Below are 17,638 nucleotides of genomic sequence, written 5' to 3'. Positions count from 1 at the left end.
ACATATCATCAAGCTGACTGAACGTGTGCCGACAGCTGGAATTGGCGGGAAAGCCTCTACCAGCTGCTGTCACTCGCAGTCCACAAAATTCATTTGCTGCTATTAAATCGTTTGACAAAGAAATTACTAAATATTAGAAATAATTATTAATATAAACCGAACGCGACAATAATATCAGCGATAAATATTGAACGGATTCAGTAAAGTTCCAACTTGCGTATTAACTGTTTGGTGGAATTTCAACAGCTCACGCTAAAGAAAAAAAAAAATACCGGAGAAAAACGCGCGCCGCTTCAGCGTCATCTTTGTGTTGTCCATAGAAGTCTTGAAAGTTCCTGCGCGTGCGGTTTTATTTTCGTTGTCAGCTTCAGCATGGCAAAGGTACACATAACCAACGTTGTTGTGCTGGACAATCCAAGCAGTTTCTTCAATCCATTTCAATTTGAACTAACGTTCGAATGCATCGAGGAGCTGAAGGAGGATCTCGAATGGAAAATGATCTACGTGGGATCTGCTGAATCGGAGGATTACGATCAAGTGCTGGACACCATATACGTTGGCCCCGTGCCCGAAGGCCGTCACATATTTGTGTTCCAGGCCGATCCGCCAGATGTTAGCAAAATTCCCGAACCCGATGCAGTTGGTGTCACAATTGTGTTACTTACCTGCTCGTATCGTGGCCAAGAGTTCGTTCGCGTTGGCTACTATGTGAACAACGATTATGCCGACCAGGAGATGCGCGAGAATCCGCCACCGAAGCCACTCTTCGATAAGCTCACACGCAACATTCTGGCCAGTAAGCCGCGTGTGACACGTTTCAAAATTAACTGGGATGATGGTCACAGCCAGAATGGCAACGGCTTTAATGGCCATGAGAACGGACACGACATGATGCACGACGGGCCATCGACATCATCAGCAGCTGCGGCATCTTCACATCACGAGGCTGCAATGGATGATAACAGTCTGGCCATGCCAATGGAGAATGGCGTGACGGCGCTGAATGAGAACTCAAATTCACTTGCCATGGAGTGTTGAAATATCCTCCTCGCCCCCTTAAAATGCTCCTGGTCCCGTTAATTAAGTACTTGTAATTTAAACCTCATCGCAGTTAATAAAATTAATTAAATTTATCTCTAATTTGTTTGTGGTTCTCTTTCGCTCCTAACGAACGTCGATCGATCGATTACAACACTGTTCTGTCTATCGATCTTTAAATTATTCTAAGCATTAAGTTTATATCTATAAAATCAAAAATTACATTTATATACACACTTCCATCGAAATGTTTTTATTTTTACCATTTTACTGCATTTCTTAATCTTAATCAGAAGTGCATCAACTGTTATCGCTCCAGGCTTACACACATTCCGAAATGAATCTTAATGATATAGCTTTCAATGATTTCCTTTCGCAAAGGAGGCGACACTTAATTATAAAATTGTTAATTTGTATTGTCGCTTGAAAGTTGTTTGCAGTTATGATTAGTATTAGTTTTTCTTGATTCTATATTGCTTGCTTTACCCTTTAAATTAAAATGAATTTAAAGTTTATTGTTCAAACATTGTGATTAGGAGTATCCAAGAAATGTAATTTCATTATTATAATAGGGAATTTTCTATATTCTGTTTAAGGGTGAAATATCTGATTGGAATTCAATATAATACAAATCTTAGTGAAGACGCCCTTAGCGGACATCTTTATTATTCGTCTCTCTTGGGCGGACGTTCATTACGTTCCTTTCGTTAAATAGAATAGAATACATAGAATTTTTTAATTTCTGAAAATTTAGTAATATTCAAATAAATAAATCAACTTTTAAGAATTAGCTCCTCTTAGAATAACTAATAATAATAATAATAATAGTAATATACACATATTTGAGTAGTGCCGTGTGTTTCAAATCAAAATCAGATAATTTAAATATATTTTTTGTATATTAACGGCCTCTAAGAAAAATTAACCATCTTTAGTCTATACCACCCTAAAAAAAATTAGATAAATTTTATGTTTTCAAAAATTTACAAAAATGTCGAGTATCAAGAAACGACCAACTTACAGCACTTGCCAGGAGAACAAGTCAACAACCAGTCGAAAGCGTTCAATTTATAGCAAAATCGGAGCAAGCAATAAGTAGGGATTAAAGATAAAAGCCTTTTCCTTATTTTAAACTAAATATTTGTTTATAGTAAGGAGAGAAAACGCTGCAATTTAGTTGACAAGGGGAAGATTAGAAGAAATTGCTCCGAAGCGGACTCATTAGTTTCCCACTTGCGTTTGACCTGCTCGACGGCGCCAATTGTGCGTCCTTGTAACTGCCATGGAAAGGAGTTGCATGAGCTTACGCTTGGCCAGGACTTGACCACATATCTCAAGGCATTCGCACTCATCTATGTGTTGCCCGAGGAGGAATGGACAGCCGAGTATATCGACAAGTTGCTGCTCGAGGGCGAGCAGTTGTTCCAGACGACCTGCTCGGAGGATGATGACCATGCCGATGGACCTGAGCATCAGGCCAACATAGGTGACAGCCCTGAGCAGCCCATCAAACGCAACTTCAAGCTGGAGGGGCACAACTTCACGCTGGAACTTAAGTCACCGTACAAGGGTGACAAGAAGAAACCCTCCTCTCAGCGGCCTCAACATATTATCAGAAATCTCAAGCCGGTGCTGCAAGAATTCTTTCGATCTGCCCATTATTGCATGCTGCTCACAAAGGCGGGATATCTTTTGATATGGCGCCGCCGCAAAGTTTACTTTGTGATGGATGTGAAGGGTCGTCGCCGTGAGGATTTGGTCAGCGTTAGGCATGGCGTTGCAATGTTGATCTGCTTGCAGTCCATCGACAAGGTTGTCCATCTGATCACCCAGCTCAGTCCAGTCTCTTATACCGATAAATTCTACATTCGAGAACTGGCCGTCGTCCGCTTGGTGACGCCCGATGGACGAGTCTTTATGCGGGAATCCGATTCGCAGCCTGTTGAGTACAAAGTCATCAATCAGAACTATGCCTACCTCACCAGTCATCTGCATCTATCTTTGAATCCGGATAAGAAGTTGCGCAATCGCAGTAGTCTTGTGGTAGGAGTGACCGCCATTCTGGCATCCAAGATTGAGCATCCCGCCTCATGGAGCACCAGCATGTTCGATCGCCTCATTTGCTATGGGGTCGAGATTTGTCGCAGTTGCTGGACCGACAAACGTGTATCCATCGATCTGAGCAATTTCCCCTCTCAGCTGCGCTTGGGTCAGTTTGTTGTGGAACTGAAATTGGGCTCAAATGTATTTACTGGTCTCTGGAGATACTCTGATGATATTCAAAAGGTAAGAAGAAAAATATTGGTATTTATCTTGTAGTTTTGTATAGGTATTTATGGAGCAACTGAAGAAATTGTTCTGAAGTTCCAATTAGATTACGATTTATATCAATTTTGAATGCTATTGTAGAAGAATGTATTTTTAGAATAACTAAAAAATAGTGTTCCCAGTTCCAGAGCGGTTGAAAGCTTTGTTTATTGTATATAATTTTTTCTTATTACTTACTTTCCCTAACATAATATATTATTTATTCACAATTATTTTCTTCCTTATGCCTTTAAAATGTATTTTATTATTATCTTCTTGAAACTTTGGGTAGGTTTATTTAGCTTTGTTTGTCTGACCTTATACTAGATGATCTCACATTATAATATATGTATATGGGCATTTCCCAAAGTCGCGAACGTACGTTCGTACGAGATAAATTAAAAAAATAAAATCGAAAACAAACGTTTCTTGAAACTTTTTTTTTACTCTTCGACAGCATTTGTTTAGCTCTTTGGTTAGTGTAAATTATGGGGGCTTATCGATTTTTAATTTTCATAATATTGTCAAAAAACATGCGGTCGCGAACGTACGCAAAATGGAAGTCGAATTTGACTTAATACAGTAAAATGCAAAACTCTGCGAATTGAGACGGAATATTTTAAAGAAATAACTTTACTTTCAAAGTAGAATCATGTAGCTTTCTATTAAGTCTACTCTTAAGAAAATATCTTCATTTATTTATTTTTAATTTAATTAATTTCCGGTCGCGAACGTACGGTCGCGAACGTACGATTTTTTCATGTTGTTTTATTTATTAAATTTTTATTTTTACCACAACTTTTTTTTATTAATAACTTCATATTTCATAAAAACAAACGGATTTAACTCAATTTAATGTGTCTAATAACATTTAAAAGCAAAAAAAATAAATTTTTATTAAATATGAAAAATGTAGTGAAATTTATTATTAGCAAGAAAAATATGTAATAAATAATAAGTAATAACTAACAAGTAATAAGTAACTGCAAATGACATAGTTTTTAAAAACAAAAACAAAAAAAAATTTTTTTTTTTTAAATCCATGCGACGCTAGTAAAAATCGACATATGCTTATAGGTAAGGTCGCGAATGTACGCTACTTTGACAATCAATAAAAAAAGATTGGTTAGAGTAACCCCAACGATTTTTTATATTTAAAATATATATACCAAAATAACTTAACACGCGAAGTTTCATTCACCTGCTTGCACTTAATGCGAAGCAATTACAATAAAATGATGTTTTCGGTCGCGAACGTACGATTTGAACATAGATAAGAAGCTAAATAAAAATAAACAGTTAATTGAACATTTTTTCGCTCACTTTGCATTTTTCATCTTATTATTGGATTGCTATTAAGAGATTTGGTAGAAAAAGAGCAAACATATCATATGTTTTCCTTGTGAAATAATTATTCAAAAAAATGCATATAAAAGTAGCTAAATGTGAAAAAATTACATTTTTTCAGTTTGCAGGCAAATTTTTTTTATAAAAACAACGGAGATATGGTACGGATCCATTGTATTATGAAAATTTGGATATTTCTTTATGACATTATACAAAAAAATACGATGAATGTGAAGATTTTTTTTTTCGGTCGTGGTTTACCTTTTTTTGGGAATTGCCCATATACAAATGTTAAGCGATGTCCTAATAATCTTTTCATTCTTTTTGCAGGACAACAAACTGGAACGTGAAATTCAGCAGACCTTGAAAGCCCATTGCAATGCACTGTTTCAGATAAACAGTCAGACCTATGCAATGTGGGTTAAAGAGAACTTTTACTACTTGCTCGATCCCTATCGCCACACCGTGGTAACTCCTCTAAAACCAGGAGGTAACGGGATCGTTTCGGGTAAATGGTCAACGGTGCGCATGTTTCGAGATATTCTCACCATGCTCAGCGTCTTCCATCAATTGCTCAAGGAGTCCAATCGTCAATCTCCATACTCTGTTCATGTGGTGCACATAAAGAACATCAAAAAGTGTCCACAGGGATATTCCTTGAAGCCGTTGCCTGATGATGCCAGTTACGATGTCAAGTCGCTCAATGAAAAAATTAAGTTTCCAGAAAAGATCAATAACAATGAGAATCTACTGAAACAGCTCAGTGATGATGAGCCGGATGAGTTAAGTGACCAGGAAGAGCAGAAATTGAAGCCACTGGTTGAAAAGATAAAGAATAATGAGAAAATTGGGAAGGTACATTCAATGGCTAAAGTAAAGTCCACATTTACTAAGCCACCTAAAGTTACTCAAACTCTACTCAAAGACCGTAGTTTTATTGAGCTCGATTTTCCCAATAGACAGCATGAGAAGTCTTCAGTCTTAACCATTGAACAGGAAGAGACCTCTTCAATGCTTAACAAATTCAGACTACAAATAATGAATAAGGAGAAATTTACAAATAAATCCACATACGTCAAGATACCTAATCATGCTCCCACTCGCTGTGCGTCTCCGATTTTTAAGCCTTTACCTGCGGGCGTTATTATCAAACCCGATATAAAACCACCGCCAGCAGAGCCAAAGATCTCCAAAATCAAAAGTCAAGTGCCAATCACAACAGTAATTAAGCCGTTGATACCAAAGTCGATTTTCTCTGGAACAAAAACGACAAGGAAATGTCAAAATCTTTACGATAAATATCGGAATAAAAACGGAGAATCTGCTCCCGGAACAAATGCAATCCATGCAAGCTCTGTAGCAACTAGACGAAAGGGAGTTTGGAATGTAAAGGCCACGGACAACTTGAGCGCTCTTCGCATTGTTCAGAAGACAATACTTGGAAATAAAAATGCATTAAATTCTAAAAATATTGACAAACTTAAACAAGTGAATAAGAAAAAACTTAAAATTCTAAGTTCACAGACGAGTTTTCAATCCGCCCAGTTGCCACATGACTTCAGTTCAGTTACAGATCGCATTGCATTGCCAAGCAAGGAAGTTAGCTATCCTGTTTATACCAAGTATCCACATGTTCTGGCCGTGGCTGGCTCTGAGAGCGGCACCATGGAGAGCCTGAAGCGTCTGCTGGACTATTCTTTCAAGGTGAGCAATCGAGTGCTCACCATGACGCCGTGGGGCAACTATGTGGTCTTTCGATATTGCCATTTGTTTTACTTGTTCGATGGTTGCACCTGTAACATTGATCGCTTTCGCCATCTTGACCTAAGCTATGGAACTGCTGGTTTGCTGCCCTTTAAGACCAAGGGTCAAGTGATCTGCTACATGATCGATTCACGGGAATTGCGAGCCTCCAAGATGCTGCATTCAACTCTTGACGATTCTTGTCACCAATTCGAAGAATTTCTGGGTCGTAGTGCATAGATCACTTCAAAATCTATTTTATACAGTGAACATTTCTTAAACTTTTTAAGGTCATTGAATTCAAATCGACTGTTGTCCGTCTGCCTGTTAAATTGAATTGAAGTCTATTTAAAATCTGTCTGTACGTCCGTCCGACTGATCGAATGCGTCATTCATAAAATAATGATAAAGAAAACAAACTTAATATCAAAGTTTTCAATGATTATTTTGACTGTCTCCTAAAAATAAATGAATAAATTATTAACGAAAAGAAAAAAACACAATCGTTGCTACTTTTTGGGTTTTTGGTTTTATTATTATTACTACTAATTCGTATGAGTCGTTAAATTTAAACTTAATATGGAGTACATTTACATAATGTAGAGAAATTTTTGCATGCGACGCATCTTACGATAGCTAAACATCCAACTAGTGTGTAAATATATAGTGTATATATTATTGAGTGTATATAGAAATATGTACTTTAAATTTGTATTTTTTTTTCTTTTCATATTATTTCTTATTTGTTTTGCAGCGTGATGTGCGCTTTCGAGAAGTACAAGTCTTGAGCGGACAATTTGGGTGGCATTTATATAGCTAAGTTTTAAAATGGGGGATTAAAAGCGCACATTTTCCACGTCAAAGCCGTGGCTAATCATTTTACAGATCTATTACAATTTTCAGTTGTTTTATTTTCTTTGTTTTGTTTTTTGTCGATTCTCAAATATTTGCTTTAAGGCACTGAAGCTTTGAATTTTGTGCATATCGAAAAATTAAGTACGATTACCAGAATGGGCTAAATCCAAACGTGATTCGGAAGTATCCCAAATGCAAACTACAAAATTATAAAATCTAATGCGCTTCGTTTTAAAAAACGTTTCTCTTCGATTTCGTAGCAAATTTTCCGTATATAAAAAATATCCCTGACTATTTTGCGTTACACATACAATAAGTATTTCTCTCATTCTTTTTCTATTTATTGCCTGAGGCCAATTCTATTATTTTTCATTCTTTCTTAATTACTTAATTTTTTTGTTGTTTTTGTTTTGTTTTGTTTGTTGGGAGCGTGTTGCGATTTAAGCTCTTACGATTGAATACTACTTAATGGCTAAACTAAATGTACAATTACGGCATTTTTTAAATATATTACAAAGGCAGCTTACTGAATCAAACAAAATCATTAACATAGGTGGTTTGCAAATTAGAGGAAATGCAAGAAAACATTACAAGTAGATGACAAAGATTGCCCCAAAAACCCTTACAGTGAATATGGAGGATGAGTTTTGGGTTGGGTTAATGTGGGGACGCCCTGGCTGTTGCGATTTAGGCAAATGATTTAATGGTAACTGAAACGCTCAACGCTTCAAATTGTTGGCCATTATCTATACAGATACATAAACTAAAGAGACGATCGGACATGGACATACATAGTACGACATACGACGACATAGATAATACCATACAGTTTTGGATTTCCTTATGTTTTTTGTTGTTTTTCGTTTTTTTGCTTTGAGTATATAGAGATAGTTGTTTGCGGTTAATTGTTGTAGGAGTTTGTTTTTCACTTAGGCTATGAGTAACTAGGTTAAACCATATTAACGGCGCCATCAGCCTCGTAGGTCGGTATGGATATAATATCGCTGCTGCGAATCGAGCCCATGGCCAACGCTGAAGCCGAAGCTGTTGCTGTTGCTTTCGGCTTCTCCTCCTCGTCTTCGCTGGAGTCGCTTGAATCCGTCTCGCTGGAACTGGCATGCTTTTGATGTTGCTGCTGCTGCGTCTGTTTCAGAGCATCCGGCACGTCCGTATTGCTTTCGAGCGTCGAGTGCTGACTCGATGGAGAGTGACTGTACTCGGAGGTGTTCTCCTCATCGGATACAATGACTACATTCCGTTTGTGTATGGCAATCTTTTGGGATAGCGGCGCCTTGTAGCTGCGTCTTGGCCTCATGCCACGTCCAATGGGGAGACGACCAATGCTGCAATTGCAAACAATTAAAGAACTGTCCATCGATTTGAAAATCAATTAAACTTACCTCCTTCTGCGCAGCGCATAGTTGTAGTCGGTATCCTCGCCCTCCTCATCCGACCAACTATCCTCGCCCAAATGCTCCTGCGACTCGCCATTCGCATTACTTGCAATCACATTTGTGGGATTCTCCTGCAATTGCGTTCGCTTCTGTCTTCTACTCTGCGTGCTGCTGCAACGACTCAGGCTGGGACTGCTATTGACGCCCACATCACGCAACTCTGGTGTCGTGCCGGTGTGTGTGTTGACTCCACTGCCACCGTTGCCATTCTCTGTAGCATTTGATTGTATGGACAGCCGATTCTCGTTGATGAATTCAATCACTTTGCGGCCCAAACGCTCGAGATTTTCATTGTCACTGCAGCAGTCGGTGATGTCCAGTCGCTCGTTGCTGTTCATCACATCGTCGATGAGTTGATCGGGACTCGAGCAGGCATCCTGAAAGGTCAGCTCGCTGTTGCTCAGCGAATTGCCATTCGATGGACTGGCGACATTGGCTGGTGAATTGTTGTCCGTTGGCGTGCTCGACTGCACCTTCGCCTGCTGGGCCATGACAGCGGCCATTTGTTGCACGCGTTGCAGCTGCAGCGGCAACTGGCGATGATTGGGAGGCGGTGTCACATCGATCGGTTGCTCGGCACAAGGACTTATATCCGTTTCGCTGACATCCATGGCATCGGTTTGAGTTTGCCGCTCGACCAGCTGCACTTTGCGGTTCTCCGGCTCGCTCTGGTAGCGACGATCCCGTGTCGGACTGTATTTGGGCGGTGCGGCAAAGGAGCCGGAGCCATTGCGTCGATGACGCCAAGTCTTTTTATTCTTGCTACACATGCTGCCGCCAATAACGAGACCGTTACTCACAGCACAGTACGATTTAGGCTGACAGTTGACATCCAGCTGCGCATACAGCATGCACTTAACAGGACTCTATAAAACGAAAGATCTTGAATTAAATTGTTCGTAAGTCATTGTTAATAAATAAGACTTACCTCTGGTGTGGTTTCGGGATCGGGTGTTGAGGACTGCTGTTGGATTTGTTGGGCTGGCGGCGCATTCAGGCGACGCCGATAGTGCTGCATTTTCCTGAGTGTGTTTCCCAGTCGCCTCGTGGGCTTATAACCAGATCCAGGCAATTTACGTTCTCGTTCGGCAATTTCCTTCTCCTTCTCCTGCAGCTGTGTCATGCACTCGCTCAGCTCGAAGAACAATTGATTCGTCTTCTGCAGCTTATCCTCGTAGACCATGCGTATGTCTTGGGCATGTCGCCATTCAGCAGTGCGTCGCTTTATCAAATCCTGCTCATACTTGTGTATGCTGGTGCCATTCTGTGTGATCTCCTTCAGATGGCAACGCACCTCCTCCTTCCAAGACTTTTGCGTCTCAAAATATTGCTTTTCAGTTTTGCGCAACAACTCCGGCCCGGCAATGTCCAGATGACTGAGTATCTGCCGGAACGAGGGCCGATTGCGTGGCTTACTCTTCCAACAGAGCTTGACGAGCAGCTTGAAGCCCTCGGGGCAAGTGCTGGGCACGAGCAGCTTGAGCGAATTGTTGCCCACACCCCAAATGATGGCCGATGAGTCGACATCCTTGTAGGGTATCTCACACGTGAGCATTTCCCAGAGCACCACACCATACGACCAGATGTCCACCTTCTCGGAGCAGGGCTCATTGCGTATGACTTCGGGCGCCATCCAGGCAACGGTGCCGGCAAAGCTCATCTTGGTGCTAATCTCATTCCACTCGCGACTGGTGCCAAAGTCGCTAATCTTCACCACTTCGTTTGTACTAATCAGTATGCTAAATAAGAGAGAGTGGAGAATTCCAGTAGAGTTCGTTTTCTTAACTTGAATTTAGTTGCACTCACTTGGGACTCTTTAGATCACGATGTATGATCTTGTGTGAGTGCAAATATTGCATGCCCAGGGCGATTTGTTTGGACCAAGAGACCAAACGGGACGGCAACATGACCTGCTCCTCCTTCAGTATATTCTGCAGTGGACCATACGGACAGAACTCCATAATGATGCAAAACACCGGCGATTGTGTGCAAACTCCTCTGTGAAATTCAAACATTCAATTAAGCAACTGTTAAACTTTCTAATTTAAAAAAAAAACTCACTTGAATTTGATAATGTTCTCATGATCCAGCTTGCGCAAATGCTTAATGTCCGTTTCCTTCAGTTCTTTCACCTTCTTCACGGCCACAATTTCATTCTTCAACTTGCCGCTGAAGACGGCACCTTGGGCTCCGCTGCCCAACCATTCCAGATCCGTTATGGACTCGAAGGGTATTTCCCAGTCTTCACTACGTGGATTCTTCACCTCAATCACACCAGCTTTCCCTATGAAGGACAACACGGGCTTCATACAGCCAAGCAGCCCATACATCCAGCCAATGGGCTTATCCGGGTGCCCAAAAGCACTAGCCAATCCTCCTCCGCCGGCGTGTGGAGGCCATCGCTGTTGGCACGTATTCTCGGCACTGCTGTCCGTGATCTCTGCATAGTTATTGTGATGCTGCGGGGCAGATGAGTCGATGTCGGCTGATTTGAAGGGCAGGTCTGTTGTGGCCAGTCCTAGATGTCCAAACTCATCCTGCAGACAGGCCATGCTTTGAAATTAGAAGAGCAAAATGGAATTCAATGTTTAAAAAAATAGTCTGGATTCAAGAAATCTCATGTTGTAGAATTTCCCCAAAACCCTTTATAGAATAATTGAAAAATTGCAGATATATTATTTTGTCTTGATTGTAAACTTTGAAGCTATACAGCTAGATAAAATCGAAAAGCCTTATCAATTTTCCTATTAAATGATCATAGATATATGCAGGATATTCAGATTCAGATTCATGCAAAAACAGAATATAGTACTCAAATTACTATCTCGTAGACTTAACCAGGTCTTGAAAACTTTAAAAGCTATATTTAACAAAATTTAATTGACCTGTTCTTTTTTTTAGAATTAATTCTAAGAAGTGAGATTCACTTATATTGTGAATAAGGTATTTCCAAACCTATTTCAAACTTTTTCAAAATTGTTAATTTTTCGTTTATAGAATTTTTTTAACTTTCTCCTTTTGTGTGCGTAGTTTAAAAATAAAAGTTTTGATTGATAACACTTGACAATTTGCATGGAAAATTGGTTCTTTATCTAGAACAAAGTTTGTGTATCTTGATGTTGATATCACCAACGTTATCTGGTTTTGTCAAATCATATAGCGTGACGCTGGTTCTATTGTCCATTTAAGGTGCTTTGACAAGTTTCCAGATCACATTTCCAATAGAATGGAAACTAATTTTAGAAAACCGGTTCACATACAAAAATTCTAATGTTCATTATCATATCGAGGAACAATACAACTATGGGACATAAATCTCAAGTCGCAATAACAGATATGTTGAACGGTAAATTATAAATCAATTGCGTACAATAATCTACTAGTAAGTGATTCGAGGGTTTTATATTTAGAATATTAGATAGTGTGTCATTAAAGTACATATGTACATTCAGAGTGTTTGTATAGTATACATACTATAAGTATGCACAACTAAAGCTCTGCAAATAAATAGTCAAAGAGCCGGAGAATGATCACGATAATAGTTCTTTTCACAAATGAAACTTCTAAGCATACACACATACACCACACACACAGATACATTCCAAGAGTTTGTGTGCACTAACACAAAAGCAGTTCCTGTCGTTTTGAAGCTTGTGCTTGGAATTTGTATTTGTTGTTTTTATTTTGCACGCGATAAGATAAATAATCACCAATAACAGAGAAAGAGAGAGGGAGAGTGAGAGGGAAGCGCAAGAAGCATGAATAGACAGCCTAACGTTCGCAGCCGTTGCCGCAGCTTTTTTAGTTTCAGGTGAAAAACATTTATCAAAACAATAACAATAGCAATAAAAACAACAACAACAAATAGGCAGGCATAGAAAGTCTGATGGCTTGTCAAGTCGAAGCGACGTGAGCGAACAGGCAAAATCACCTGTTGCCGTCGATAAGCACACAACCACATTTGCACGCACGCACACAGACACAGATTCGGCACCTACACATTGACATTGTGTGCTCTGTGCAGATTTTGTTTCCCAGCATGTGCAGCTATATAGACATCCCGCTCGCACTGCTTTATTGGTGTGGGGGTGATGAAGCTGTTCTTTTCACAAGTCGACGCCGACGTCGATGCCGCTGCCGACGCCGACAGCGCACAACTAATGTCAAAAACCTTTTAATTATGAAATTTAAACGCATTAATTAATTGCTATAGCAGCACGTTTTGACCTTTTGTTGCTGTTGTTCTTTTTTTTTGGGTGACGTGCAGTTCATAGAACGCGGAAATTTAGCTAGTTTTGCTTGGGTATTGTTTTTTGCCGAGCTCAGCGAGTGCAACGCATAACGGTATTTTCTGAAGTGAGTCAGTGTTGTGTTTCCCCAAAATTGCAGATGTTGCAGTGTTGGCAAAAGAGCCAAGAACATGTATTATTTCTCTAACGGCCAGCAATTTATCGATATCCTTGATTGCACAAACGCCATTTTTGCTAATTTACCTCTTTTCCTTTGTTATTATTTTATCCGGTGGATCGGTGCGACCAAAAATTGATATATAATACACCATTGTGTTGATGTTTTTTCACCGCTTCTTTCGCGCTAATTTTCACGGTTAATTGTGTTTGTTTTTGCAATTAGTTTTGTTGTTCTTTGCGCACTTTTGCTTTTTTGTTGTTTACGAACTCATTCATTAATACACCGACGACGACGACGCTTTGCTGCATTAATGCAAATTTTTACACTCGGCTCTTTTTTGCGGTCGCTGCCAGACGTTTTTTACGCACTGTATAAACCCAGTGACAATAATAACAACAACTTTTGATTAAAAAACGTTCATTCGCTTCGTGCCAAGCACAGCCAGCCACCGAACCGAACCAGCCAACCAAACACCACCAACAAATACAACAAGAACAACTATACGCTTTTTGGCGTTTTTGTTGTCGTCAGAAAAAAAATGACGTCAAGGTAAGTGGTAAAGTGTCGCTGCTGCTGCGGCTGCGTTAATTACACGACCAAGAAGCGGCTGCGTAACACTTTCGTTTTGTGTGTGTAGGTGTATGTAATAATTTCATGAATTTTTTGCACAAAACGTATAAAAACTGCGCCATCACATGCACGTATGCACACAAACACTAACACATGTTCGCAACTGATTTGACGATAAGCAGTGTTATTTTTATTATTTTTGTCTGCTCGCACATATACACATGAACAACAAATACAGAGACACGTTAAGGCAGGCTCACAATTTGATTGACACACACAGACTCGATCTCACTCGCTCTTACGCGGCGACAACCAACTGAAACGATTGATTTTCGCAGACTAAATTGCGAGCGTAAGCGTTGGAGCATAGCCCCCAAACGAACGCTCATTTCACATTATCAGGCACAGCTTTGCGCTCTCCCACTCCCTCTCCCTCGTGCTCATTAGTGTTTCCTCTCGCCACGCTCCATCTCCATCTCTCTCCCGCTCTCGTGCTTTTGCACGTTCATTGTTATCAAGTTGTGTTGTTAGAGTGACCAACTTTGGGAAGTGCTTGCATTGGACACCACTACCAACAACAACAACAAAGCAGCATGCGGGCTGGTCCGCCTTAGCTTTGAAACCAGTTTGCGACACATGCAGGTGTGTGTTTGTTTCTGTAAGGCAGTAATTTCAACTTTCAAAGGTGGCCTGCTTGCCTGCCTCCCATTGTGAACAAGGAAACTTAAACGTTCCCGATTCTGTGTTTATCATTTCACCACAACTCAGCGCTTTGCACGTGTTCAATAATTGTTTATCGCAAACATACAAATATCCAATATTGTACACAAACAATTGCGAGTGTATGTGTTTATTTATTAAGAAAGGGGGGTTTTATTCCAGTGTTCGCTAGCTGTGATAAAACTGTTATACTCCCAATGAACATGACCTTGACCAATAACAATTTATGACATTTTTTTCGATTATGCACAAGATACAAGATCGATAGCTTACCTTCTGCGCAAATTATCGGTTTGGTCCAGCGATAAATTTGGACTGCTGCCATGATGTCTGCGCCTGCCGTAGTGCAGTTGTTGTTGCTGCTGCTGCCTGGAGGCGGCGACATTGACCAAATCATCACGACTTTTGCTCAGACTGTCGCTAAATGGTTGCATTGTCCGTTACTTTTGTTGTGGGAAATTATAGTTGCTGGATGCCCTACGACATGCTGGGCGTAACGGTCAGGCTGTGAACGAGCAACGATGAACGCGTTAGAAGTCGAAAACGTATCACAAACATTTTATCAATGAAAAACTACGTAAAATCAATAGGCAGCCGAACGACGTCAAACGCCAACTCGCAGGATGCGCATACAAACAAATACTGTGTTTGAGTGTGTACGTTTGTATGTATGTGTGTACGTTAGCATTGGGGGATGCAGGCACGTTCAGTCGCATTGGCGTCAGTCCCCCCCTTCTCGTTACGCTTGAGAAAGAAAAAGCGAAATGCGCAAACGGCAAAAATTACAGCAGTGGATGGCGAGCGACCCACGCAAAGCGTTAACGCATCTACAGTGAGAAGGGGAGGAAAGCTTTAGGCCATCGCGGAAGCGCGTGATAAAGCACAAGAAGAAGAGACGTCGATAGTCCATTGAACAATTTCAAGACCATCATACATACAGACACTTGTCTATGTATAGTTTTATTTTATTCATATATCAATTACCGCACTTTTCACTTTCAAATGCATCGCTGCTATTCATTTTTTTACATTTTTATCGTATATGCCTTAACTTGGCAAATTACACAAAAGAACGAACACACACGCACAGCGACATTTTAATGTGTGTGTGAGTTTGTTGAGCATACACACACATAAGCAGCTACGTACAACTTTGTATTCCACTTCTTCTGCTTCGCCTTTTGCTTTATTTTTTTTTGTTTTTTGGTGCTGTGCTTTTTAACTTGGCTAAAGCTAGAACATAACAACAACAACCAACTACAATGAAATTTTGCCACACACACCAACGCGATTTACACACACACACATACACCGACACACGGTCTCTCACAGAGTCAGTTGGAAACCTTACAGCGCAGCTTATACTTTTGTGCTGTTGCTGCTGCTTCTTCTTCTTCTACTTCGTTTGCTTCAGTTAAAGAAAATCAATAAATTTTTATTTGCACTTTCAACTGCAGTTTTGTACATTTTTCACTTAGTTTTGCATACGAATTTCATTACTGATATTATCACTTACATTTCTTGTGTATTTCGAGAAATTTATTTGTAGTTTTAAACAAAAAAACATTAACAAACACAAAAGACTGGTTTGCCTTTAGTTGCGCTTTTAGATAACGTTCCGACCGACCGACCGTCCGCACCAAAGGTAGATACAAATCAACTAACCAAAAAAGACGAAAAAAAACTGGCGCACGCTCAGCCTGAGACTCTGGCCGAGAGCATCAGCAATTGGTATGTACCAACTGCTGATACAGCGCTCAAGCGGGCCAATTTCCTCCCTCAAAACCAGTTTGGAGCGCAGGTTGAACTGCGCATGTGCCTGTGCAAGTGTGTGTGTGAGAGGGAGACACACACTGAGAGAGCGAGGGAGAGTGAGAGAACGCACAACTGAGAGCCATCCCATGGCCAGTGAGCGACGACAGCGACAACGATGGCAACCACCAACACCAACATTAACACCACCACCAACACATTTAAGCTGTAGTTGTTGTTGTTGCTTTGCTTTTCAAGTTGTTTGGCTAAGTCAAAGCCGAAGTATGCACGATCACGAGCCATTGAAAAGCTCCGTTTTACGGTTACAAGAGCTTCAAAGCTCACAACATATTATTTGTTTACGCTAAGGAGGTGTTATATTTATTCTTTTTCAGATACATTGGTTCTTTTCGACTTTCTTTAGATATAATTTTGTCAAGTAATATAGATAAGTTGAAGAATAGTTAAAGATTTCAAATATAGGTAGTAATAGTATTATATGCTAATTATTTTTGTTTGATGAAACTAATTTTACTTACGTGTTTACATACATGCCACTTGATACTTGCGTGTACTTCACATTATTGAGTGGAAAAGTTTGACTTACACTGGACTGCAAAATTGGGACATTGTGTTGCAAAAATGAGTGGATATGTTGTTTTCTTTGAGTAATTGTCTAATTGTGCATCATATGTAGTCTTTTTATTACGTATACGTTTTGTAGGTTTGTAGGTTAATATAAGACTTTTTTACTTTAACATAGTTTTGAAGTAAACATAATATTTTATCTTATTTGAAAACTTTTTTGAGCAGTGGAAATATTACATCCATTAAGTATCGATCTCAACATTTCCGTGAAATCGATTTATGTATAAAATTTGCTAATACTTACTTAAATGATTTAAATTATATAGAATTTCCAATTTTATGTTAAGACCATTATTTGAACCATTTATAGGTTTAGTGGCCGTTAATTTTTTAAAACATAACGAAGCTTTGCATTTTGTGACCGTTTAAATAAATTTGTTTTAAACGCTTTTGTTGATCATTAATCGGATTATTAATTTAGATTCTATGTGCTATAAACGATTTCTCAGAATTATGTAGATTATTTCAAGTGTGCAAGCACTGCAGCTTGTCTGATAAGAGGCGGCAACAATGTGTTACACAAGTTCTGTCGACGTTTGCCTATTTAATTATGTGATATTTCAAGAACAGGTAAGAATACGGGAGGGCATAAGAAAAAATGCAGCAGGTAGCATAATTTCTAGGTAAACAGCGATGACTCATACAGGGAACTGCTGACACCCAGAGAACTCTCCAAAACCCGAATCCGAACATACATATTTATGTGACAGCTACGATCGCTGCTTTGCTTGCTCCATCTTTTTTCACACTCCCATTGCGCACTCTTTCGCACGCTTACACTGCTTTGAGCCTGT

The 17,638-nt window shown here is 39.7% G+C and overlaps 3 protein-coding genes across 4 annotated transcripts; 2 read left to right on the top strand and 1 right to left on the bottom strand.

Annotated features, from left to right (window-relative positions):
- Positions 1–20: 20 nt before the first annotated feature.
- On the top strand, positions 21–1,277 carry LOC132794212 (histone chaperone asf1). The gene has a single exon (XM_060804504.1). It carries the CDS (start codon positions 373–375, stop codon positions 1,036–1,038), a length of 666 nt encoding a protein of 221 aa, XP_060660487.1. The 5' UTR covers positions 21–372; the 3' UTR covers positions 1,039–1,277.
- A 599-nt stretch (positions 1,278–1,876) lies between these two features.
- On the top strand, positions 1,877–6,936 carry LOC132789293 (uncharacterized). Its single transcript, XM_060797219.1, has 3 exons — positions 1,877–2,133; positions 2,190–3,324; positions 5,023–6,936. Exons 1-3 carry the CDS (start codon positions 2,030–2,032, stop codon positions 6,673–6,675), a joined length of 2,892 nt encoding a protein of 963 aa, XP_060653202.1. The 5' UTR covers positions 1,877–2,029; the 3' UTR covers positions 6,676–6,936.
- Positions 6,937–7,615: 679 nt separating this feature from the next.
- Positions 7,616–16,107, bottom strand: LOC132789292 (mitogen-activated protein kinase kinase kinase 13-B). Of its 2 annotated transcripts, XM_060797217.1 has the most exons (7): positions 15,961–16,107; positions 14,718–14,949; positions 10,806–11,297; positions 10,551–10,742; positions 9,673–10,483; positions 8,691–9,610; positions 7,616–8,633 (listed from the first exon to the last, which is right to left on the bottom strand). In XM_060797217.1, the coding sequence occupies exons 2-7, from the start codon at positions 14,876–14,878 to the stop codon at positions 8,240–8,242; spliced, it is 2,970 nt and encodes a 989-aa protein (XP_060653200.1). In that variant the 5' UTR covers positions 14,879–14,949; positions 15,961–16,107; the 3' UTR covers positions 7,616–8,239. The 2 variants fall into 2 exon arrangements, with proteins under 2 accessions (XP_060653200.1, XP_060653201.1); XM_060797218.1 differs by lacking the exons at positions 14,718–14,949; positions 15,961–16,107 and adding an exon at positions 13,238–14,061.
- Positions 16,108–17,638: the final 1,531 nt, after the last annotated feature.

The sequence above is a fragment of the Drosophila nasuta genome, chromosome 3 (genome assembly GCF_023558535.2).
Source record: "Drosophila nasuta strain 15112-1781.00 chromosome 3, ASM2355853v1, whole genome shotgun sequence".
NCBI classification, from domain to species: domain Eukaryota; kingdom Metazoa; phylum Arthropoda; class Insecta; order Diptera; family Drosophilidae; genus Drosophila; species Drosophila nasuta.
The sequence above is the reverse complement of the archived record's forward strand: the minus strand, read 5'-3'. Positions and strand labels throughout refer to the sequence as shown.